Source organism: Phocoena phocoena, chromosome 12 (genome assembly GCF_963924675.1).
Source record: "Phocoena phocoena chromosome 12, mPhoPho1.1, whole genome shotgun sequence".
In the NCBI taxonomy this organism is placed as follows: Eukaryota; Metazoa; Chordata; class Mammalia; order Artiodactyla; family Phocoenidae; genus Phocoena; species Phocoena phocoena.
The window spans coordinates 7548220-7574075 of NC_089230.1; the positions used below are offsets into that span (position 1 = coordinate 7548220).

General features: G+C 44.1%; 1 protein-coding gene across 1 annotated transcript in view; it reads left to right on the forward strand.

The window, feature by feature from the left end:
• Positions 1-200: 200 nt before the first annotated feature.
• Positions 201-25856, forward strand: part of SLC22A2 (solute carrier family 22 member 2) — a 29337-nt gene continuing 3681 nt past the window's right edge. The window contains exons 1-10 of the mRNA XM_065888556.1: positions 201-611; positions 2709-2812; positions 8712-8866; positions 10780-10948; positions 12753-12867; positions 14405-14511; positions 16453-16667; positions 17300-17408; positions 18615-18727; positions 22075-22174. Coding sequence (XP_065744628.1) covers positions 201-611; positions 2709-2812; positions 8712-8866; positions 10780-10948; positions 12753-12867; positions 14405-14511; positions 16453-16667; positions 17300-17408; positions 18615-18727; positions 22075-22174 — 1598 coding nt within the window. The remainder of the gene's footprint in view (positions 612-2708; positions 2813-8711; positions 8867-10779; positions 10949-12752; positions 12868-14404; positions 14512-16452; positions 16668-17299; positions 17409-18614; positions 18728-22074; positions 22175-25856) is intronic.

A 25856-nucleotide genomic window follows, 5' to 3' on the forward strand; every position in this document is an offset into this window, starting at 1 on the left:
TGGGGAATTTCGGAGTGGCCGGGGAAGTGCATGGCTGGGAGTTGGTCTGACCAGTAAAGGTCTGGACCAAAGGCTGGTCGCTTTCTAAAATAAACTCACCCTTTGACTTTTGGTCGGGGCTGTGCTGAGCTGGGCCCAGCCTTGCTCAGTGGCGTCTGAGCAGTGCAGGAGACAGCACTGGGACTTCTCTCCCCAGAATAATGCCAACGATGGACGACATCCTAGAACACATAGGGGAATTCAACTTTTTCCAGAAACAAACATTTCTCTTCCTCGCTCTGCTCTCTGCCGCCTTCACCCCCATCTACGTGGGCATCGTCTTCCTGGCCTTCACCCCGGACCACCGCTGCCGGAGCCCCGGGGTGCCCGAGCTGAGCCGTCGATGCGGCTGGAGCCTGGTCGAGGAGCTCAACTACACGGTGCCGGGCCCCGGGCCCGAGGGCCAGGCCTTCCCCCGCCAGTGCCGCCGCTATGAGGTGGACTGGAACCAGAGCGCCCTCGGCTGCGTGGACCCGCTGGCCGGCCTGGCCGCCAACAGCAGCCTCCTGCCTCTGGGCCCCTGTCGGTACGGCTGGGTGTACGACACGCCCGGCTCCTCCATCGTGACCGAGGTAGGCGATCGTGGGACTTAGAAGGGATGGAGAAAGCAGAGAGTGAAGTTTTTCTTAAGGATGAACCCAGGGAGGGCCAGGTGTGCTCTTTGGACTCAAAGTATCTTATAAAAAATAAACAAACAAGCAAATTAACTATAGAATAAAATCCTAGTTTTCAAGAAAATACACAGCCTCTTATTTGTCTGGAGTCCGAGCAGGTGAGTTTAAGCTTCAAATTCTGAATTCTAGTGTATGCAAGTCTCAGCGGTAAGAAGCAAGCAGAAACGTCAGAATTCCTGGGAGTTACGCCAGGAAAGGGAACATTTTCAAGCCTCCTCTTTTTCCGGAAGCCCTGACTTCCCCTCCACTCTGCCACGGTACAGATGGACACCTGACACCTCATGGAACTCACCTGAACGGGTGCCTTACTGTGATACAATGTACTTTTCTCTCGATGGCTAATTGTTTTCTCTTAATTTGCTCAAAGTATCCGTATCAAACCATTTGGGGTTGGAGCTTATGCTATGGTACTATTGTTTTCTTAAAAACTACACTTGGGGGCTTCCCTGGTGGCGCAGTGGTTGAGAGTCCGCCTGCCGATGCAGGGGACACGGGTTCGTGCCCCGGTCCGGGAGGATCCCACGTGCCGCGGAGCGGCTGCGCCCGTGAGCCATGGCCGCTGAGCCTGCGCGTCCGGAGCCTGTGCTCCGCAACGGGAGAGGCCAGGAGAGGCCGCAGCAGTGGGAGGCCCGCGTACCGCAAAAAAAAAAAACAAAAACAAAAACAAAAACTACACTTGGTATTAGCATCTAGTCATGAGGCCTCTTTTCAATAAATAGAAAAAATGGAGACTTGCTGCTTTCAAATTTTTTATTGGAATATAGTTGATCTACAATGTTGTGTTAGTTTCAGGTGTACAGCAAAGTGAATCAGTTATACATATATCCACTCTTTTTTACATTCATTCTTTTCCCATATAGGCCATTATTACAGAGTATTGAGTAGCGCTCCCTGTGCTATACAGTAAGTCCTTATTAGTTGTCTATTTTATGTATAGTAGTGAGAATTGCTTTTACTGGAGACAAAGCAAAATGGGGGGATAAAATTATTCTGCAAATGCAAAGAAAGCCAGGTGCCTGGCTTAACTTAAAAGGACTGCTTGGATGACGTGAAGAGATTCTGTACAGGCGTTAAGGTAGAAGAGCCATTTGAAGTATCTAAAATGGTCTGATAGTCACATGAAATGTGGAGGAGTGAAGATTTAACACCAGAAAACTTGTTTTTTCTTCTACAGTGATTCTTTATTTCCAGGCTCCATTGGCTTAACATGTCTGTGATTTTTGATTAAACAAAATCATTAAAAAGTAGAAATAATGTTTAACCAAGTATCTGGGCATCCTGTGATCCAGTCAAGTTGACACATGAAATTAACCATCACAGGAAGCTACCTGTTTCTTAAGGCCTGGACCCAGAAAATGGCAAAGGATAACTTCCACCACATTCTGTTGGTCAAGTACCATAAAACTTTTAAGAGGCTTTTGCAGCGTGGTTCATCTCATTGTTCATACAGAGATGGGAGACTGAGGCCCAGAGCAGAGAAAAATTTTGCCCAAGGCCACAAAGTGAGAAAGTTTATCCTTAGCCCTAGAAAGGGGTTTTCTCCCGACCTCCAGGCCAGCACCTGTGGCTCCCCAGCATCACCTCCTGTTCCAAGTGAGGACAAAGGTAACAGCCATTAGCAAGATGCTAATTTAAAGAGACACTGAACAGCCTGGCTCCCTTAGGGCAATGCTTGCTTGTGTCCACACACCTATTTAATAAAATTACAAAAAGAAATGGTTTGTGCATAAGTAATTACCCAATTTCAGCTCATTTAGCCAAAACAGAGTTCAGCCTGATGACATACTGCCAGATGGAATGCTAAACAGACTGCGGGACAAATCTTCGGGGTTGTGTAAAGAAAATTAACACAAGCAAGAAAAGAGTTGGTTTATTGTCGTCCAGTCACATCAGTGCCATGCGAGGAATACCTCCTGAGTTCCCTGGGTTGAGCTGTGTCTAACAGAATTTTGTTTTCTTTTCCTCCCAACCCGGGACACCCCTGGCCCCTTGCAGTTTAACCTAGTGTGTACCAACTCCTGGATGCTGGACCTGTTTCAGTCGGCTGTGAATGTAGGATTTTTTATCGGTTCTGTGGGTATCGGCTACATAGCAGACAGGTAGGTACAGCAGAAAAGTTGTGGAATGTAAGCAGTCCAAGGAGAACGCTTGGATTCACCTGTCCCTGCTTGAATACCCTGCATTCCCAGAGCACACAGGCCACACTTTCCTGAATTGTCGTGACGGTCTTAGATTTCCTTTACAGCTTTGATTAGCATGACCGATGTCTCTATTTTCTAATTCTCTTGGATCATAGAGGGATGTTTCAACACTGGGCAGCAGTGTTTCCTTGTGGGCTATCCAGAAGCTTAGAGTTAGAAGGGAGAGTGATAGAGGATTTGAGCCCTGTTGTAATCCCAATTCTTTCTTTGGCCTCATGCCATCCACCTGGTCATGCATCTTCAGGGCCTCTGAGCTCTGTCCCGTCCTCCGCTTGCCTCTCCTGTGCTGGAACCAGGTAGACTCTCCCTTCTGTTCTTACCCGAGCCTGTGGCGTTGCAGGATTCCTGAACTGGGGCCCTGGGGCCAGATGTAATTATATGTATGGAACCTAAGATATAATTTGGTGAAAGGGAAACAGGGTCTCCACACTGGCAGAGGTAAATATCCACTTCCATACCGTCACGTCCCTGGAGAGAGATTAGGAGAGACCTCTCCACGTGGAATGTACAGCAGGTGGTCCTCGTACATGGGTCCGTGTCTCCGGGAGCTAGTTTTCAGTGACTCATACTAATCGACCTGTTCCTATGTCTTTTATTTATCCACTATTTTGTAATCCCAGGCTCACTGTGCTGGAAGTTCCTCAAAAGGCACATCTTTACTCTGTTGATGATCAATTAGACATTGTTAGGAATCCCCCCAAGGGAAAGGAACAGAAGAGTTGGCTTTATACTCGATAAGCACCTTGGGTAATTTGGCCATCAGTGCTAATTATTTAATATTCCTAATATTGACTGTTTATTGAGTATTTCCCATGTTTCAGGCACCGTGTGCAACATTTTGGACAGTATCCTCCCCTTTAATCACTAGTCACCCAGTGAGATAGTGCCATATGACTCTATAATAAATATACAATCTTTTATAATTTATTATACGCTATAACTATATGTATTTAATTCTGAAATAAGTGGTAAAGTAAATACACGTTATGCTTGTTCCTTCCCCAACTATATCTTTGATACAGATAAACCAAAGGTCGTGAGCTTAATATGAGATATAGACAGAACATTTTCTCTGATGAGACTACAGTCTGGATTAAAACTTGCAAGCGTGTTAAAGATTAATAAGGATGGCTGAATCAATCACACCCTCAGGGGCGTCTGAACTGTCACAGCCGGGGCCCCCTGTGGCAGCAGGAGGGAGGGAAGGTGGCAGTGAAGGGGCTGGGTCACGAGGCAGTCCCGTGCATCGCATCACTTCTGTAACTGTCAACTCAGCCTCCCTTCAAAGGCTCCTCCTGGGACGCTGTGTGGCAAAGAGGCTTGTGAGGTGCAGAGGAAGGTCGTTCGCTTTTACTTTTATTGCCACAGAACTGGCAATAAGGACGGTGGTTTGGAAATGACCCCTGAAGTCTTGAGAGGTGGCCTGACGAGGGTGGTCAGGAGTCCGCCCTGCCCCCCACGTGTGGCGGTCTGGACCCCTGGATCCCAGTTCCCTCTCCACTGGCTCTTCCAATGTAAGGAGCAGATTCTAACACTCAACTCGCCAGCACAGAAGTGAGCGAACAGGGGACTGAGCTTCACAGCTGGTTAAATGAATGAGTTGATTATTCCCATCCCGCCCAGAGTAGGAGACAGGTTATCATCCTCTTTCTGACTTAAAATCCCCAGTCAATTATCCACCTTCTTAGATGACCTCATTATTTTGCTCCTATTGTTGAAATCTCCCATGTAAAGTTGACTACTCATTATTCTTCCCCCCAAAGCTGTGTACATCCCTCTATTTCTTTTTCTTAAACTGTCTGAAGTCTGGTTGGTTGCTGCCCGCTTCTCTTCTGCTTGTGTATGCAGGTAAGGGTGCGTAATAAGACAACCACCCTACGGGTCCAAAGAGGACACTATCTATTGCACATTTAATGCCTATTACTGAATAATTGTCAGGTTTTATAGAATGGAACAAGAATCTCATGGAAACCCATCTGATGCTACAGATTAAACCAACACTAAATAAAATAGATTGTCAGCTATGAGGAATTTAAAACATATTGTTACTGAGCCCAAGCTCCCTCTGCTTGCCACTTGACAGGGCAATAAGTCGGAGACAAAGTGTTGAGACAACGAACACGACTTCATTCGGAAAGCCAGCAGACCGAGAAGATGGCGGGCTAGGGTCCCCAGAATAACCATCTTATCGGGGTTTGGATGCCAGTTTCTTTTATAGAACAGAGAGGGGGAGGAGATGGGGAAGTAAAGTAAAAACACCATAAGTTTTGCAAATGTCCCCTGGAATGGCCAGCCTCAGGGAGGGGATGTGTTCATTTCTTCTTCCTTGCAGCCATCGGCAGGTGGACAGGGTCCGGATGTTTCCCTGAACAAAGGCACTTTGGTTTAACATTCAGGCAGAGGGGCAGGGTTCCCTGAGGCAGGCCATTATGTATAGACAGTTTCCTTTTAGTGGACAAAAACAGCAGAAAGCAAAGGTTAAAGTAGAAGAAACAGATCCAACATGTAGTCAGACTTGGTTCTCTCCTGTAACAATATGACCTAACAGCTGATGAAGGTGTCTTTTAGAAGAAAGCCAGGAGCACATTATGAACAGGTTATAATAAGAATACCGAGCCTTACACCAAGTCAACTTTCAGAAGGTCACCTTTGCAAGTAGAAGGAAGGAGAGATGGGGGATATATGCTAGAGATTTTGAAAGTAAACCTTTTGTAAGATGGCTAATTGGTTTCATCATTCAAACCTCCTAAAGAATGATTTTCAGAATCACCTGACACCAAAAAAGTAATCTCTCACCAATTCAAGGTTTTTTTACTCTAATGGTCAGTAATTTAGTGTCAGGCTTGTAAATGTTTAACAACTGACTCTCTGAAGGAAAAAGCCTCAGTTTGTAGGGTTTGTTGACCTCCATGTTGTCAAGGCTCCCACGGTGGTCCATTTCAAGCTACCAGAGTGAGGTCACTGAACACAGAGTTGGCTAGAAAGATGCACCATTCTATGGTATTTCCACCATACAACTACAACAGATAGACATAAAAAACTTCCTGAGCATAGATAATGGTCAAACACAGTAAAATAATTAGGAAGAGATAAGTTTTGCATATTTATTACACGTGTTTTTAACATAATTTACTTTATTGTAAGGGTGCACTTTCATTTTTAATAATGGCTGTGTCTAACAGTCAGCTCACAAGTTTTCTGACAGTCTATCAATCAGCTCGCAGGAGCCAGCACTGCACTGCCCAGATTTCACAGCGGAACGAGATCAAGGCAGAATCAAAGTCCCAGCGGGTCGCAGTCAAACTTACTCAACTCTGTGGAATCTTTCAAAACTAGCTCTCCCCTACCTACTATGCGCCAGTCATTTTACTGGGCATCCCTGTGTGTCACATTTCACTTAGGATCATAACAGCCTTTGAAAGGAGAGTTGATTATCCCGTTTGCAGATGAGGAAACGGAGGCTCAGTGCTTCCCAAATGGTAACGTCCATAGTAACCACCTGGGGGTTTTGTTAGAATTATGATTCTGATCCAGTGGGTCTGGAGTGGGCCTGAGAGTCTGCATTTCTAACCACTCGACGGTGATGCTGATAGCCCCAGACCTCAGTCTCAGTAGCAGGTGGCTAAAGGACTTCTGAAGCCAGCAGTCCTGGAGTTCACCCCATTCTCTTTTATTTGCTCTTCGTCTTTCATTTAACCACTTAAGTGGTTCTGTTGTGGGAGGGTAGGAAGTGGGGGAAGGTTCTCGAACCACTCTCCCAAATCTCCAAAATTTCTTCCAGCCCTGCCTCAGTGTGTTTTTTATTTAATTTAATTTTATTTATTTATTTATTTATCTATTTTTGGCTGCATTGGGTCTTTGTTGCTGCTCACAGGCTTTCTCTAGTTGCAACGAGCAGGGGCTCCTCTTCGTTGTGGTGCGCAGGCTTCTCATTGCGGTGGCTTCTCTCGTTACAGAGCACGGGCTCTAGGTGCGCGGGCTTCAGTAGTTGTGGCACACGGGCTCAGTAGTTGTGGCTTGCGGGCTCTAGAGCACAGGCTCAGTAGTTGTGCACGGGCTTAGTTGCTCCTCACATGTGGGATCTTCCCGGACCAGGGTTCAAACCCGTGTCCCCTGCATTGGCAAGCGAATTCTTAACCACTGCGCCACCAGGGAAGTCCCTGCCTTATTGTTTTAATAGCATTGTGTCTTTATGGGAACATGTCCCCTAGTGAAGCTGCTCTGCATTGGTAGATTTGATTCTCTGAAGGCTTCCACGCACTGAGTTTCAGATGGTGAATGTTCCCTCTCATCCGCCATGGGACTTTGTCCATATACTGGAGCATGATTATGGTGCTTTGGGATTTGACTGAGTCAACTTTGGAAGTTGAAGAATTATCACTTCAGCACATACTTATAAATTCTTTGAGGGTAAAGGGAGAGGTTCAGGAAGAAAGGCTAAAACATTGTGCTGATATGACTTTGGAAGGCTGTGGATAAAAGTCCAGGGGGTGCATGTTTACAGTGGGGAACCACTGACTGAGAATTTTAAAATGATGTGGTCAAAACAGGGTTTTAAGAAGTTTAGCAGTTTACGTTAATTACTAATGAGACTGCTTGATCTTTAAATTTCAGATTTAAAGCATTAATAATCCCAAGTAATTGTTAACAATGGATTCTTTTTAAATGGTCAGTCAGTATTGAAATGGTCACTAGAGCACAAATTGCCTAAAGGAAGAGCAGCAATTAACAAATGTCCAGCCGCATCAAACGTGCACTGCTAATGACGTGGCAGCGCTACTGACCTGCAGTTCGAAGTGGATAAACAAAAGTTAAAGAAAACATCGCTTTGCATGAAGAATTTTTAAAATTTCCACTAACAGCTAGTTAGGGCGTCTTTTAGAACAAAACCAAGAGGACATGATGAGATGTGGAAAAAAGAGACTGAACTTCAAGTCAGCTTTCTGAGAGGCAGCTTCGCAAAGGGAGGGAGGGAGGAGGGCTGGGTGCGAAGCTCTTTAGGTGTAATACCGCACTTAATCCCCTGGCCAGGCTGGGTCACATAGCTCTTCTCCAGATGAAGAAACAGAAAGGCCGCATAACTCGCCCGACATCCCAGTCAGCGGTAGGGCCAAGGTTAAACCCAGGTTTCCACGTTTCCGTCTACTCTGTGCACTGAGACACTCTCCAGGTCCCTAAACCGATGGGGCCCAAGTCTCAAATAAAATGTGCGGGAGAAATCCTGCTAAGGTACTCCATGGCAAAGGCCTATGGGATGGCAACAGGTGAGATGATGACAGCGCCACACAAAAGACCGTTGCCATGGAGACACACAAATACCATGAAGTCCAAAGGCAGTGTTGAAAATGGATGGGGAAATACATTGAACATGGAATTTTGTTTCTTCTAAAGCAAAAGCTCCTCAGTGGGCAACTAGTTGAGACTGTTGGTGCAAAGGCCCAGCTCATGTGAAGACAGAAGCCCTAGATGGGCCCTTGGGGCATTCAGTGCTAGGTGGCCTGAAGAATCACCCCCTCCCCACGTACCCTCCACAGTGGGGGGCTGAGAGGTGCTCCAGCCCAGGGTGAATGGGCCTCACTGGGCTTCAAGTTTATACATAGTGCCCTGGTGCAAAGTCCTGATGGAACTGACCTGAAGTCAGGGATTCTCTTGGTGGGTATCAGTCTGTACCTCCTGAATGTCCATCATTCAGAGATAACCTCCACTTTAGTTTAGAGTTCCATAACTTCCGTGAATTTTCTACAGCCCTCATGAATCTAATCTAATTCCATCCCCTCTCTTTGTTTCCTCCTTGCAGGTTTGGCCGTAAGCTCTGCCTCTTGATTACAATCCTCATAAATGCTTCATCTGGAGTTCTCATGGCTATTTCCCCAAACTATACATGGATGCTAATTTTTCGCTTGATCCAAGGACTGGTCAGCAAGGCAGGCTGGTTAATAGGCTACATCCTGAGTAAGAACGCTTGTGATCGTAGCTGTGGGGGACACTGCTGGCAAAATATAGTCAGTCACGTGAGGGTAGCTGCATAGGAAAATGGACTCAGCTTCAAGACAATGTTGAAAGATTTTTTTTCTGTATCAAAAGAATTTCTGAAATCTTTTCAGAAAACTCATTCTGCATTCCTCCTAGAAAGAAAACAATGAAGCAGGAATGAGAGTAAACATCGTGCCATCCAAACTCTTATATAACTCTTCAGGAATTTTTGTTTTCTGTGCCCTGGGGTGTACCATAGAGAGGAAATCTAGCCTACCAGGCTTTACAGAGAGAAAATTCATTGATGAGAATATATTAGATTTATAAGGGGCTTTAGTAATTTGAGTACATCCATTCTAGCAAACCACATTATCCTCAATGTATATGCAAGGAAACCAAGGATAGAAGTACCGTGGTCAATCTCGGTTCCTCAGCGAGCCATTTGTAGGACCAGGAATATCATTTACATCCTACTCATTAGGAACCAGGGTTATGCTTAAGCTCCATGGATTATAAGAGAATATTTGAATTATAACAGCAGAGCATCTGTAAATTAATATTAAGGAGAATTACCACCATAATTAGATCTTGGGAATTCACTCCATCGTTGCTTGCCCTTCTGCTACATTCAAATAGCGTCCACACCAAGGGAAATGGACACTGAAATTAAAATAATATTAATCAACCTTTCATTTCGCACAGGAGAACCGGAATATGTGTGTTTAAATTTGACCCAGTAGAGTTAATTTGGGGGATTCTATGAGATAAGGAGGAGATGGTGCCCAACACTCTCAGGTGCCTGTCGTGGTCGTCACCTGATCTATGTCTGGGCAACAAAGGAGTTAATGTACGCAGTTATTCGATGAGACATTTGGTTTCTCATACACGTGACATGGAGAAATTTGAATTTAAGTTTCATCCTCCCATTAATCTCTTCTCCAGTCCCTCTGGATGTCCTTAAGGTGCACCTGTCATTCACCCTCTTTCTACCTGCTACCCCAAGACCTCATCCATGACCCCAACCACTTTGAAAGACATTTCTATTTATTAAGCAGGTACATAATTTTGTCTGTCTTTTTAAATGCTTTTGGATAATTCACAGTGATTTATAGAAATAATTTTAAAGTGCATTTCTATTTGGTTTACAAATAGTTGAAGTCTTTCACATGATTACCAAACATTTAAAGCAAAACTCTGTGGTTCATGGAATATCTAGAATCTCAATTCTAGAATGTCTGTAATATAAAAATGACTATTTCTTAAATCCATGTATCACAGACCTCATACTTCTGCCATGCTGTAGTCATGGGATTGGATAAGGCTGATTACTATACCACGTGCCGTGTTATGCTCATAGACCAGCTCCTGGAAAATAAAAAGCCTGATTCATAGTGTTCTCCAATTTCTAAGTTGTAAACACTCCCACCATGACTGCTTTTAAGATACCAATGGGTTAAAAACCAGCTTGCAAAATTCCTGAAAATTTAAAAATCAGTTCTTGCAAGCCAGTACTAGCTGACTCCAGTCAGCTCGGAACCCCACCACCAGGTTTCCAAGCCACTTAAACACATTAACAGGATTGCCAAGAAAATGTTTAACTCATGTAAGAGGGCAAGTTACATTGAGCTATTCATTTACGTGAAAATCATCTATGCTCTAAAGTCAATGTTTACCCCATGTAATATGGGATTATAAGATTTTACATTAATTAACACAACAGCGGTAATCATAACAAAATAGGTCCCAAAGAACACTTAAAAGTTTTCAGAGAGCTGTATAGAAAATTCTAGAACTTGGACTACTTTTTGAGTTGGCATTCTAGTTTCCCCACAGTTAGACAGCCAATTCACTGTTGTACTGACTTGTGTTGACCATTTGGGTTGTCTCTGCAGTTACAGAATTTGTTGGGCTGAGCTACCGGAGAACAGTGGGGATTCTTTACCAAGTGGCCTTTACGGTTGGGCTCCTGGTGCTTGCTGGGGTGGCATACGTACTTCCACACTGGAGGTGGCTGCAGTTCACAGTGACTCTGCCCAACTTCTGCTTCTTGCTCTATTACTGGTAAGTCCCTGTGGAACCAAGAGGACATAGACTGAAATATTTTATTTAGCTAAAAAGACTGTCTTCCCCAATGCATACCATCCTTCGAATCTAAGATATCCTTCACTCTTCCGTTTCACAGGAAACCCAGGTCCATGTTTCAGGGATAAAAATCATAAGCTTTAATCTGTCTTCCCCTCTGGAAATCAGATGTTCTTTCACTTTGAACTTAAGAGTTTTATGACTCGGATCTCACATTTTTCACTTTATTTTTGTGGTGTTTAAAGTAGCTCCCAGTAGCCATGATACCCTTTAAAGAGACTGACAATACCATTGTTCTGATTCTGCCCCTCCTCAGAAGAAACTTCAGGATAGAGAAGGGGAAGTATGGCACTTTCGTCACCACTTCCAATACCATGCCAAAAGCAGACATCCCCAATCAATCACAGCAGTCTTTATCCCAGATAAGGCCAACATGGAACCCCAGAGAGACCATACCAATCAATCAGAGTTACCAGGGCAAGTGAAATATGTTTGTCACCCCTGCCCAAGGGAAACATGGAACACAGTAAAAACAGAAGAAACTATCAGAAATTCCTAATGCAAGCTTACCTGAGATAAAGCAAGAGGGATGCTAGATTATCAACCAAATCTCTCTCCTATGAAAAAACCCACTTATTTAGCTCCTGGACATATCTACCTGTTCTTCCCATAGCTGTCTTGTCTAAGAATTAAACATCTCAACCCTTCCCAGGAAGCCTATTTCTCCTCCAGAAGCCAGTAAAACTCTGAGAGTGATCCTTAGTTTCATCCCTATATCCTTTCTACCCCCTGTATGTCTCTGGAACCATCCCTCTTTTCCCCTGTTCTCATTAGGAATCCATTATGTCTTGCCTGGATTTCTGGGTAGACTCATAACTGGTCTCTTTGGCATCAGCTTTCCCATCCTCTAATCCATGTTTCACGCCGCATTGTAAAAATCCAGGCCCACCCCGTTACCCTCCTGCTTAAACGTCTTTCGGTAGTTTGATTCCCTTCAGAATAAAGACCTAGTGCTTTAGCATGACGCAGAAGGCCCACCTATTATCCACGTTCTGACTATTTCTGAAGCACTTCTTGCCACTTTCACTCAATAGAGTCAAATTTAATTTTCTTACAATTCTACAAGCTCCACAGAAGAGTAGAAAATAGGTATTTGGGGTGTTTTGTTTTCTTCAGATAAATATTCAGAAGTGGGATTTCTGGATCATACAGTAGTTCTAATTTTTTTAGGGAACTTCCATACTGTTCTCCATAGTGGCCACACCCATTTATGTTCCCACCAATAGTGCACCAGGGTTCCCTTTTCTCTACATCCTTGCCAACACTTATTTCTTGTCTTTTTGATAACAGCCATTCTGACAGGTGTGAGGTGATATCTTGTAGTTTTGATTTGCTTTTCCCTGATGATTAGTGATGTTGAGCATCTTTTCATGTGTTTGTTGGCCATCTGTATGTCTTCTTTGGAAAAATGTCTATTCAGATACTCTGCCCATTTTTAAATTGAATTGCTTGGTTTTCTGCTATTGGATTGCATGAGTTCTTTATATATTTTGGATATTAACTCTCTATCAGATACATGGTTTGCAAATATTCTCTCCCATTCAGTAGGCTGCTTTTTCATTTTGTTGATGGTTCCCTTTGCTGTGTAGCCCCTACACAGTTTTATTTCCTTTGTAGATCTTACACCACTGTGTAAGATCCCTCACAGAAATCTGCTATGACCCCTGGGGGTGGGTGTTCCCCTCCACTTAACAGCATTGATGACACTTCTTCTGTGCCCTAGGTGTGTACCTGAGTCTCCTAGGTGGCTGATCTCCCAGAACAAAGACGCCAAAGCCATGAAAATCATTAAACACATAGCAAAGAAAAATGGAAAATCTCTGCCTACCTCTCTTCAGGTGAGCCAGCAGCTGAAGTATCAAATCAGGGAACAGTGAAAAGGAAGATTTGGGAAAACCGTGCATTGTCTCAATGTCTCGAGAGTGGCAGAAGCGGCCCACCCACCATGTGCAACAGGACATTTCTGTTGTACTAAGATTTGTGGTTCCCTGGTAGAATATTTTAAGCAGATGGAAAACAAAACTAAAGGAAGCCAAAAGTCTCTTAAAAGTCAAATGAGGAGCTTCTATCTTGTTCACCTCTCGACCATGTTGCCCCTTAGGCCCCGGTACTTGAAGTCTTGTTTGCCTGTGTGTCCATCAACATCCTCAGGGAGGGAGGTTTTCCCCAGAGGGAAGATTCTTCAAACACAAATAATTTCTTAGAATTTAAAAAATTTTGGATAGAAATTATCCCAAAATATTTTTAGCAACCCCTGCCTTCCTGAATAGAACAAATTACTGAAGTGTTCATTTTCTCTGCATTTAGCGTTTTGCCTTTAGCGGACCTCATCACCTTTAATTTAAACCTTTTCATCTGACAAGGCTTGGAAAAGAGAATATCAGGCTTATTAGGAATTTATACCGAAATAAGAGTAAGTCATTTCTGATGAGGCTCTAAGATGAGTGACCTGTATGAATTTGAGATTGACGTGGCATTTAGAGTGAGGATTTGGGGGCTCAGAGCTCTTTTTTCTTCATTTCCTCTCTGGTTTCTGGGTGTTTGGAATATGTATTTTTTCCCAAGAATGACAGGCATAGCACTGATTCTTGGATTTCAGATCCTCTCAGAAACTGGCCAGGGAATAAGGCACATGTGGGTCACTGTCTCGCTCAGGGTCAGAGTTCACGTGAGGGTGGTAAGTCTGGTCACTGCTGGTCTCCTGGAGACTTCCTCCCCTCGTTCCTGGGCCTTTCACACAACATCACGTGTTGCTCCAGGAAGGAGACAGAGGGGAGTGGGACTCACAAGGGTTCTGCTTCCTGAACCCTGGAGATGAAATGTCCCCTCCACCACCTACTGTGTCATCTACAGTAGGGCTTCTCAATTCTGTGCACAGGATCACCTGGGGACCTTGTGAACAGGCAGATTCAGCGTCCATCTGTCTGGGCTGGGGCCTGAGAGCTTTCATTCTAACGAGCTCCAGGTGATTCCATTGCTGGACTGAGTGCCAGGGTCCCAGATCACTCTCCTGACCCTTGGGCCACACCCCGGTCCAGGTGTGCAGAGAGGGCGTGTCAATGCCCTCAGCCCTCAGGGCCACTGGGCTGGGCCTTGATTTTACCCCACCCGCTTTGCCAGCAGTATCCCTTTATATACGTGCATGAGTTACCTCACTTCTCTGTAGCCCAGCTTCCTCTTCTGTGAAATGGGGTGAAAAACGTAGACCTAACTTGTAGGGTAGTCGTCATGATTAAACAAGCTAATGTGCGTGGAGGGCTTAGCTAGTCCTGGGCAGTTAAAAGCACTCAGCAAGTGTAAGGCATTATGTTCCCTGGATGACCCTGGGAGCCATCATGAAATACACAAAGCTGTTCCTATTTTTTCTATTCTTAGAGCCTCGGATCTGATGAGGAAGTTGGCGAGAAGTTGAATCCTTCATTTCTTGACTTGGTCAGAACCCCTCAGATAAGGAAACACACTTTGATCTTGATGTACAACTGGTAAAGATTACTTTTCACTTTAAAATCCCTCCAAATTCTTTTAATCTGAATCATCCACATAAAGGGAGGGACCAAGAGTACCTTCAAAACATAGCCTGGGGGCTTCCCTGGTGGCACAGTGGTTGAGAGTCCGCCTGCCGATGCAGGGGACGCGGGTTCGTGCCCTAGTCCGGGAGGATCGCACATGCCGCGGAGCGGCTGGGCGCGTGAGCCATGGCCGCTGAGTCTGCGCGTCCGGAGCCTGTGCTCCGCGGCGGGGGAGGCCACAGCAGTGAGAGGCCCGCGTACCGCAAAAAAAACCACAAAAACATAGCCTGGGTCTAGTTAGCATCGACAGTGGATTGCAAGTAGTCTCGTTTATAGGTGGTTTTCCTGAAATCATTTTTCTCAGGCAGATGTTGAAATCGGCTTACAGTCCCAACGCATAGATCACTACGTTCTCAACCTTGGCTTTCCCTTAAGAATCACCTGGGAGATAGTAAAATGCCAAGGCCAGACCCCTCCCTGACAAGGATATGGATTTAATTGGTCGAGGGAAGGGCCCAGGAACCAATACTTTCAAAATCCTCCAGGTGGTTCTAATATATAGCCAAACCGAGAACTATTGGTATAGATTAATTTTTTTCAATTGAAGTATAATTGATTTACAATATCGTGTTAGTTTCAGGTGTATAGCACAGCAATTCATATATATATATGTGTGTATATATGTACATGTATGTGTGTATATTCTTCTTCAGATTCTCTTCCCTTATAGGTTATTACAAAATATTGAGTGCAGTTCCCTGTGCTCTACAGTAGGTCCTTGTGGTATAGATTAATTCATGATGAGTGTACATCTCTCCTGATTGTACAAGGCCTTTTATTTTTCTTTTCTACCTGGAGAAAATAAATAAGTAAACTTCCCGAACAAGAATAAACCACAGGAACAGATGAACCGGTTTGCAGGGCAGAAATAGAGACACAGATGTAGAGAACAAATGTATGGATATCAAGGGGGGAAAGTGGCAGGGGGTGGTGGTGGTGTGATGAATTGGGAGATTGGGATTGACATATATACACTAATATGTATAAAATGGATAACTAATAAGAACCTGCTGTATAAAAAAAAAAGTTCAAAAATTCAAAAAAAAACAAACCACAGGAATAATCCACTGGCCCCACAATCCAGTAGCAAGCCTGACCGTCCTCACCGCCTGCAGGCTGCTCCAGAGCCCTGTGCCGTGGGCCCTGCAACAGCCTCCTTTGCTGCAGCAGGCCTCCCTTCACCGGGAGGCATCGCTGGGACGACTCACATCAGCTAAAGGAAGCTTCACGGTCACTGACAAAAGCTAAGCTCATCAGGAATTAACTTAGCAACCTTCACGGTATTGCGTGTAAAATGCATCAGGGAAACTTGGCTTCATTATCCTTTCTTTTTCTAAGTAATTGTGATTCTTGCTAATCATCCTCATATTTTCCATTATAGACAACGAACATTTTTAGCCAACAAAACTAGATCAAAATGTTGCTGTATCACATTAGAAGATAAATCATCGAAAGTGGGCCTGTACCCATTTGGGAATTTGGTACCCATTTGGTCTCCTGGGTTCCTAATATTTGGATTAAGTAGTCAATCCCTGTGATTTCGACTGCATTAGAAGGCCACAAAGAGAAAAAAATAATTAACAACCACTAAGAGCTTGATACAGTTTACTAAATAAATCACTCTAGTAAGACATTTCTTCTTGCCTTTCAATTTGGTCAAGGAATGTTAGCCTAATTCTCCCCCTTTCCTGGTTCTGGGGTCACAGCCAGCCCCCGCAGTGGGTCAGATGGTGTTAAAGCAATGGAAGAGAGGGAAAAGCAGTAATAAGAGGACAAAAATAGGTGACCTACAATCAACCTTTCAGGGACCTGCTCCTGGCGCCCGGCTTGACCTGAGCTCTCCTCTTTGCTCAGGTTCACGAGCTCTGTCCTCTACCAGGGCCTCATCATGTACATGGGCCTCGCCGGGAGCAACATCTACCTGGACTTCCTCTACTCTGCCCTGGTCGAATTCCCGGCCGCCTTTATCATCCTCGTCACAATTGACCGCGTGGGTCGCCGTCATCCATGGGCTGCGTCAAATATGGTGGCAGGGGCAGCCTGTTTAGCCTCGGTTTTTATCCCTGAGGGTAAGTGTCAGGCCAAGCTGGGGTCTTGTCTTCCAAGGCCCTGAGAAGAGGGGGTATTACAGCCCTTTGAGAGAAAGACCCTGTCATTTAACATCCAAGTCAATTTGGAAAGAATGAACAACATATCTGGGACCTTCCTGAGTGAACCCATATGGCAACTCTGCCTTTAAGGACAGTGGCACCCAGTGGTTGCCTGATGTAATATAATAACACCCAGTGGTTCTTTGATGTAATATAACAAGAGAGGCTAGGAGGACCCATGCCACAGGCCATCGAGCTGGCCCAGAGCAGGGGTTAGAAGACCACAGAGAGAAAAATGCTATTTTTGGGGGGTGTATGTTATTCCTTTTGGGTGACTTCTATAGACTAAAGTTGATGCAACTTTGGAAGCTGGTATAATTGTGTTGTCATTAATGACTGGAGTCTAAAGTGAAGAGAGCATCAGAATTGTGTCTGAGGCTAAAACAGACATGGGGACTTTTGCTGAATTGTCCTGAGTCTATAGAAGAACCGATTGTGCATTCTTGTCTCATTCTGGAGGGTGCACTTTCTCCTTGCAAACGCCCCCGGGGCACTGTTGGGAGACCAGGGAGTGAGCGCAGCATGTGTCAGCGGTGTGCTTTCCCCTTCAGATCTACGCTGGCTAAGAGTTACCGTCGTATGCTTGGGTAGAATGGGGATTACAATGGCCTATGAAATGGTCTGCCTGGTCAATGCGGAACTGTACCCCACATGCATCAGGTGAGCACGTTTCCTTCAGCATGAAGAAAGCAGCTGGGACATTTGTTTTCTGGTGAGAACGACCACAGGTGCCGGCAGAGGACACCGTACTTTTTTCTTCAATTTATTTTATTGAAGTACAGTTGATTTACAATGTTGTGTTAACTTCTGCTGTACAACAAAGTGATTCAGTCGTTATATATATACATACACACATTCTTTTTCATATTCTTTTCCTTTATGGTTTATCACAGGATATTGAATCTAGTTCCCTGTGTCCCTGTGCTCTACAGTAGGACCTTGTTGTTTCTCCATCCTATATATACTAGCTTGCATCTGCTAATCCCAAACTCCCAACCCAGCCCTCTCCTGCCACCCCCTCCCCCTTGGCAACTACAAGTCTGTTCTCTCTGTCTGCGAGTCTTTTTCTGTTTTGTAGATAAGTTGATTTGTGTCGTATTTTAGATTCCACGTATAAATGGTGTCATATGGTATTTATCTTCCTCTTTCTGACTTATTTAGTATGATCATCTCTAGGGAGGAGCTTACCTTTCAAAATGCAGGGTAAGAGAGGTTGACGCCATTTCAAGGCAGTATGCAGGTCACACCTCACACTTACAGGATAGGGTTAAACACAGAAACCATGTGACAGAAGCTACTGAATTGCCAGAGAGGGATGGCCAAATGTCAACAGGAGGGAGAGTAGCCCAAGCAGGACCATAGAACAGAGCAGGGGAGACAGTGATGAAAGTAAAACATGAAAACTGTCCCCAACACTAATTTAAAATCTTCAAGAAAGTTCATATAAAACAAATACAACATGGGCTTCCCTGGTGGCACAGTGGTTGAGAGTCCACCTGCCGATGCAGGGGACACAGGTTCGTGCCCCGGTCCAGGAGGATTCCACATGCCGCGGAGCGGCTGGGCCCATGCATCATGGCCACTGGGCCTGCACGTCCAGAGCCTGTGCTCCGCAATGGGAGAGGCCACAGCAGTGAGAGGCCCGCGTACCGCAAAGAAAAACAAACAAAAACCGAAAAAACAAGTACAACAGAATATGAATGGAATTATGTACCATGTATCATTTATGTGCATTGACAATAACATGTACACTTTCAGTTCACATATACATTTTAATGATTTGGGGAAGTATTTATCTGGGGGTGGGTGGGAGATAGCCACTGTCCTTTGATAAGTCAAAGGATGCATCAGTGTACTGTGTTTCAGGAACCTTGGGGTCCTCGTCTGCTCTTCCATGTGTGACATCGGGGGCATCATCACGCCGTTCCTGGTCTACCGGCTCACCAGCATCTGGCATGAGCTTCCACTGGTGGTTTTCGGTAAGAAATCCTCAGAGATGTCTTTGAATGAAAACCTATTTTTAAGAGGCCTCCATGTTTCTACCTCGAAACAAGTGCTATGTTTGCAAGTAACTACTAAGTATGACTAGTAATTGGTACTACCAGTAGTGTAGTAATACTAGTATTACTAATAGTATCAGCAGCTGCCAACACTCAAGTCTGGGAGCCCACGAGGACTTATGCCCATAGGGTGCAAAGTCAAGGGAGAGTGAGGTGGAGTTTCCCCTGAAGAAGACCCTTCTCTCCTCCCTGATTTCCACCCCTTTGTCCAAGAGCTCACTCTTTCTGCCTCCTCTATGCCCAGATGTAGAAAAATACAAACTCTTCTACTTCGTTACTTCAAAAAAGGCGGTTAAAATTTTGCAAAGGGCAATTTCAAAACCCAGGGGAAACAAAGACCGAGAAAATGCATTAGAACAACAGGAACACCTGTGTGCGTGCTGGGCACCCCGGTCCTCAGATTCCTCGGCAGTTAGATTTAAGGAGCATGGGCACAGCTCTTCCCTCTGACCCTGAAGGATGTACAGACACTGAGCCTGCCTCTCCCTGACCAGCCCACAGGAGAGAAGGGGAGGGACAAACCTAGTTATCAGCACATGCTGAACGCGAGTCTGCAGACTGTGAAAGGGGCTGGGAATCCTGGGCATTCCCATTGTCTTTCCCCACAGCGGTAGACGGAGGGACAGGTCCTCTCCTGTGCGTCCAAGCAGACACAGCTCCAGAGCCATACACGTTAACACTCACCTTGTCAGTGTTAGTCCCAAGGTCTCGATGGACACATTTCAATCTTCTTTCCGACGCATTCTGAGTCTTTATTTACTCAATTTTGGCTGCGCTGGGTCTTCGTTGCTGCAGGCAGTCTTTCTCTAGTTGCAGCGAGCAGGGGCTGCTCTTCGTTGCGGTGCGCGGGCTTCTCATTGCAGTGGCTTCTCTCGTTGCGGAGCACAGGCTCTAGGTGTGCGGGCTTCAGTAGTTGTGGCACGTGGGCTCAGTAGTTGTGGTGCACGGGCTTAGTTGCTCCGCGGCATGTGGGATCTTCCCGGACCAGGGCTCGAACCCGTGTCCCCTGCATTGGCAGGGGGATTCTTAACCACTGCGCCACCAGGGAAGTCCCTGAGCCTTTCTTTTAATTTGACAGAAATGTAACACTTTTCCCCATGGGCATACAAGACTTAATCTGGGGGGAGGAAGGGAAAGCCCAGCTCGGATGCACAGCAGGGGGATAGCAGCTGGTTCTCCTCTTAGTGCCATGCGTTGTCACACACAAGTGTCTCTGCTCATTCCCTTCTTCTCAAGGGATTTGTGAAGGGGAAATTTTCTACTGCCATAGATCTGCCAGGAAAAGCTCCAAACCTTTGCAAGAACTCACCCTTGAAAGAGACCCAGTAAAAGTCTCCACGTTCCAACTTAATAACAGGATGGCCCAGGTTGATAGAACAAGAGCTCTTTATCCTGAGATGACCAGCGTGGCTGGCCCTGCTGGGAGGCACATGCCCCAGATTCTTTCCTCCCCCAGCTCTGGCCAAGGGACCTGACCCCAGAGTCCCCTTTCCATCTTGGGGAAGCTCCCTCACACGCTCTGGATCCTTCCTTCCATCCCAATCTTGCCCACTCCCTTAAGGTGGGCAGTGAGTGATGCATGGGTCAGCGGGACATTTCTGGGTAGAAAATAGATACTCCATTAGTATCTATTTTGTTTCTCTTAGTACCATTTAACCAAAAAATTGCTAAGTCCAGACCCAGAGGATCCCCCCATACCCAGACCCTCCCTCGGACCTTGCCTTTCCATCTAAAGATAAAGGATTTTAACTGCATTTCAACATTGAAGTAAACTCAAAGACAATCCTCAATTTTATTTTGCTGGTAGTTTCCTTCTCTCACCAACCTTTAATAGCTAGCAGGAAGCAAAACTAACAGTTTTACACATTTTCTTTCTCTTTTCACACAATAATGGTGTGCCAATTGTGCTCTTGAAATAGCCAGAAATGGTCATCTAGAAGCCTGAAAAACAACAAATAAACACATTGGAAAATCCTGGTTGAAAGAGCACTGGAAAAATTGATAAGTGATATCCTAGTTAATTAGGCCTATCTTTGCAAATATAAAGTACTAAATGGATGATAATTTGATTATCTAATATATTCTTCACAGTTCACTCACTTCAGAGAATCGAAGCCAGCTGAATATGTCTCTTGTTTGCATGAGTTACAACCAAGTGAATCTCTCGAGGTTTGGGGAGATCTTGAGAGGTTAACTAGTTCATGCCATGTGCCAGGCACTCTTCTAAGTACTTAACAAATATGAATCCATTCCAGCCTCTAAACAAGCCTTTGTGGTGGAGATACCACCCCACTTTCTGTCGGGGAGTCTGGAGTATCAGGGGGATCAGAGAACTTCTCAGGGCTCTGAGACCAGTACTCGGGGTGTCAGTACTAGACCCAGGTGCTCAGAGCTACAGCCGGTGCCCTGAACCACTGCACACTGGAGGCCCGTATTTCTGCCAGTTTTAAGCGTGCAAAAAGTGGAGTCCAACAGGCATTTTTTGAAACCCCCCAGCTAGCGAAGAACCCACATCCTACTTCCTGCATTCAATGATGGAAAAACATGTAAAGATGTAACCGTAAATCCTAAAATCTTAATGGGAATTTAGAGAAACAAAAACACCAACATCTGCAAAAAATTACAGCTGGAGACAAAGGAAAAAAGGAATAAGAGAAATTTATCCAATACCTGAATCAGAACAGAAAGGCCTAGCTATCTGAAAAAGACTCACTTTGCGGAACACCTGAAACTAACACAACATTGTACATCAACTATACTTCAATCAAAAAAAATAAAAAGCAAAAATAAATAAATAAAAATCCAATAAAAGGTCTGGCTATACTATTTAATGCTGTTATGAAATAATGCGTGCTTCATTACTTTTATTTGCTAGTAATGATCCAAGTTTCTGACTCATTTTCATTACCGAGTGCTTTATATTGGCAGAGCTATATTGTTTCTTTTCTTAGCGTTGGTTCTTTTTCAGAGTTATTTTCTGACTCCAAAGTATCTTAATATCATGACAATTTCCTCTAGCCTAGAATAACCTTGACTCAAAATGTTAAGTATTTCATTTCCCTATAAGGAATTGTAATCCAGCAGAGTTTGGAATGGGCAAAATATTTATGATGGGGAATAGGGCAGTCAGAGATAGCAAAGGAATCTGTTAAGTATAGGAGATCAGCACAAAAAAATAACACTTGTTTTAAAGAAATAAGGAGAGCTTTAATTATAGAGCCAGCGTGGTTCAGTTCTGAATGTGATTTGCGTCTGTTGGTTTTCAGCTGTAGTTGGCCTGGTTGCTGGAGGACTGGTGTTATTGCTCCCAGAGACCAAAGGGAAGACTTTGCCTGAGACCATTGAGGAAGCTGAAAACATGCAGAGGTAGGGAGCTGGGATTCCTAAATGAACTATTCAATACACGCTTTGGGAAAACTCTGGAGCCAGTTGTAAAGAAAGATGAGGTTGGATCTATACCTCACACCGTATACAGTGAGATCAATTCAAATGAAATCAAAGACTAGAATGCATCAAAAAGGAGACACTAAAAGAATGAAGATACTATGGGAGAATACCTTTAGCCTTTCATAGCGAGGAAGGTCTTTAAAATTTGACCACAAATATCCAGGACCCATTCCAAAAAGTTTGCCTTCATAAAAATTTAAAATTCTCTGTTGAAAAACTACCATAAACTTCAAAGAAATAGCAAACTTAGAGAAAATATTCGCTCCTTCGTAAAGGGCTAATTTTCCGAATATATAAAGAGGTCTAACAAATCCGTAAGTAAGAACAGAAAAAATGGGCAAAGGACTTGAACAGACAATTTAGTGACAGGAAGAAAAAAAAACAGTTCCAACATATGTTAACCTACGCCAAATCTCTTTCCTAATAAGAGAAGGTGCAAAGTAACGCCGCAGTAACAGCCACTGAGATTGTTAAATATCGCACGGCTTGGCAGCATACAGGTGACCCTTGAACGATGCAGGGGTTAGGGGTGCCAACACCCTGTGCAGTCAAAATCCACATGAAACTTTCAACTCCCCCAAACCCTAACTGCCAATAACGTGCTGTTGACCAGAAGCTGATGGATAACATAAATAGGTGATCCACACATATTTTGTATGTTATATGTATTACATACTGTATTCTTACAATAAAGTAAGCTAGAGAGAAGAAAATATTATGAAGAAAATCGAAAGGAAGAGAAAATACATTTACAGTACTATACTGTATTTATCGATACTGTAAGCTTATATCACCTGTTTATAGACAAATTGTCAGTACCTACATTAACATTGTCTTATATGATACAAAACACTGTAGATGTTATACGTATTACTAACACTAGACATCAAAAATGAAAAGATAATGGAAAAAAGAAGTCCGTATTTATTAACAGATATAGTGACTCAAGCATTGAAAATGAAGAAGCGGCAATACGATTGCTTTATGGTCGCCTAGTGTAATTGATAATACAATTGCTTCATGGCAGCCTAGCCTATGCACTAATGAATGAATTGATATAAAGTGTTTATGTCATACAGTATTACAGTCATATTCATAATACAGTATTGGAAACGTTGTTACATTTTTTAAAACGCCACTTACCTGCGATGACAGGCTGATACGCAGTTTCTCCAGTACGAGCGAGAAAGGCGTATTGTACGATAATGTAATTCTTTGAAACCAAAATTATAACACAGAAAATGAACTCTTTAATTTTATATCACTCACCTTATGCCTATGTAAGGATAGACTAATGTCTACATATACTTTATGCATTCATGACATGCTTAACTTTGTCTTAATTTTTTCAATATTTCTAGGCTACGTGGTTCATCTGAGAGCTTTTTCAAATCATCACAAAATGCCAAAAATTTTTCCAATATATTTATTGAAAGTGGACCACATAAGCGGACCCCTGCAGTTCAAACGCGTGCTGTTCAAGGGTCAGCTGTACGATGTTGGGAAAGGATGTGGGGAAATAGGCTGTATCCTACATCGCGAGTAGGAGTCAGATTTAAAACCTCTATGATGGGCAATATAACAATAGTATCAAAGTTACAAATGCGCTTATCTTTTTACCTAGCAATTCCACGCTTCTAGGAATTTACATGTGCAAAATGGTGTATGTACAGGATTATTCATTCAAGCAATATTTTTTATGTAATGAAAGATGGGGAACTTTCAATGCCCATCGATTGGGAGACCAGTTAGATAAATTATGGTACGTTGTTCAATAAAATACTCCCTAGTCATCAAGAAGAATGAGGCAGCTTGATATACACTGATAAGGAAATTCTCCTACGGGTATTATTAATGAAAAAAAAGGAAAACATAGAAAAGTATAGAGTCTATCATTTGTGTACAAAGAGCAAAAACCATATATATTAAATATATATACAATTTACTTGTATCTCTGGAAGAATATGCATAACATTGATTGTCTCTGGAATTGGGAGGCTATGGGATATCAGTAGGAGGGAGACTTTTCAGTATATTACTTTTTGTACTTTCTGAATACATATGAATCTATTTAAAAAGTAACCTTAAAAAATCTAAATAAAGAGAATCACATATGACACATTCCCCATGAATTTGTTTATGTGATATGTTTAGATATTACTGTTTATTTTAACCATATTCCATTTTTGGCACCATGAACTGAACTGAATTGTATCCATGCTACAAACCCTTCACATTTCGCATATTAAGCACTTGGGAAAGGTCACAGCAGAAGAATCACAGTGGTCTGAAGCTTTCCCTAGAACTTGGAAGAGGCTTTGAATCTAGCCAGATGTCATGCACTGGCAGCCCACAGGATACAAGGGTCTCAAGAGCTTCGCTTGGCCCCCATAGTTTTTAAAGTGGGAAATCCACATAAACTGAATTTCCAGGATCTGTTTTTTAAAACTCAGAGGATGGGGTAACACTGAACAGGCATCTCCTCCTGTTGACAATTTGCAGGAGCTGAGTGGTGACAGCTCAGCTCGCAGGAGGGCATGCTCGCTGGAGTCGGCCACAGACCCGCGTTCCCTACATCCTGTGCCTAGGACGCTTCTGTTTTCCGCCTGGCGAGTGTAGACATTTGAGTTTGAGAGCCTTGACCGTGATCAACCAGCCCCCATAGACCCCATCTCAGTGCAGCTTGTCACGCACGTGAGTGCCTCCCCTTGAGGATAGAGACTCTACCCCATTTACGGTCGTGTCCCTAGAGGTAAGCACAGAACCTGGCACACACAGAGCAGGTGCTCACCAAATATGTGTGGAATAAATGGAGAGCTCCTTCTACAGCATCCCTAAGTGATGCTCCCCCAGGCTTTTCCCAGCCAGCTCCGGCGTCAGGAAGGCAGTAACATGTGATGGTGAGGAACAGGCCAGGTCTGATGCCGAAAGCTGGCCTCTGTGCACCGACACCAAACTGAATCTCAGAGACAGAGTTTCGGGTGAAGTAGAAAAGAATAGCTTTATTGCAGGTGCCAAGCTAGGAGTCCAGGGCAGCTGGTGCTTAAAAGACCCGAACTCCCCGAAGGCTTTCAGGGAAAAGTTTATAAAGACAGGATGAGGGTGGGGGTTTTATGGGGTGTGTGATCAGCTCATGGAATGGTATGTCATTCAATAAAAGACGCCAACCATTCTGACTGGTTGGATGGTGGTGTAATCGGGAGTCAGCATCATCAACCTTCTGGTTCCAACAGGTCTGTGGTCTACGTGCCTGTGACCAGCATACAGTTCACTTCTTCCACCTGGTGGGGGTTTCAGTATCTGCAAAACAGCTCAAAGGACACATCTCAGCATATTATCTATAGTCCTGAGGGAAGAAATAAATGTCCTTGACTTTGGTTACTGGCTAACGTATTATTTTTTCTTGCTTGACTGTGTTTCTTTCTGCATTTTCTCACTTGTCTGATTAAATTTATTCTTTGGCTAAAGTTCTTCTACAGACAAAAGGCAGGCAGAGGACATGGGTGGGAGTCTATTCTGGGAAAGCCTCATAGGGTCCTGCTGGGTTATAGGTCCTCACATTTCCTATCGTGTGGCCTTAACTCCTCTAGGCCTCCATTTT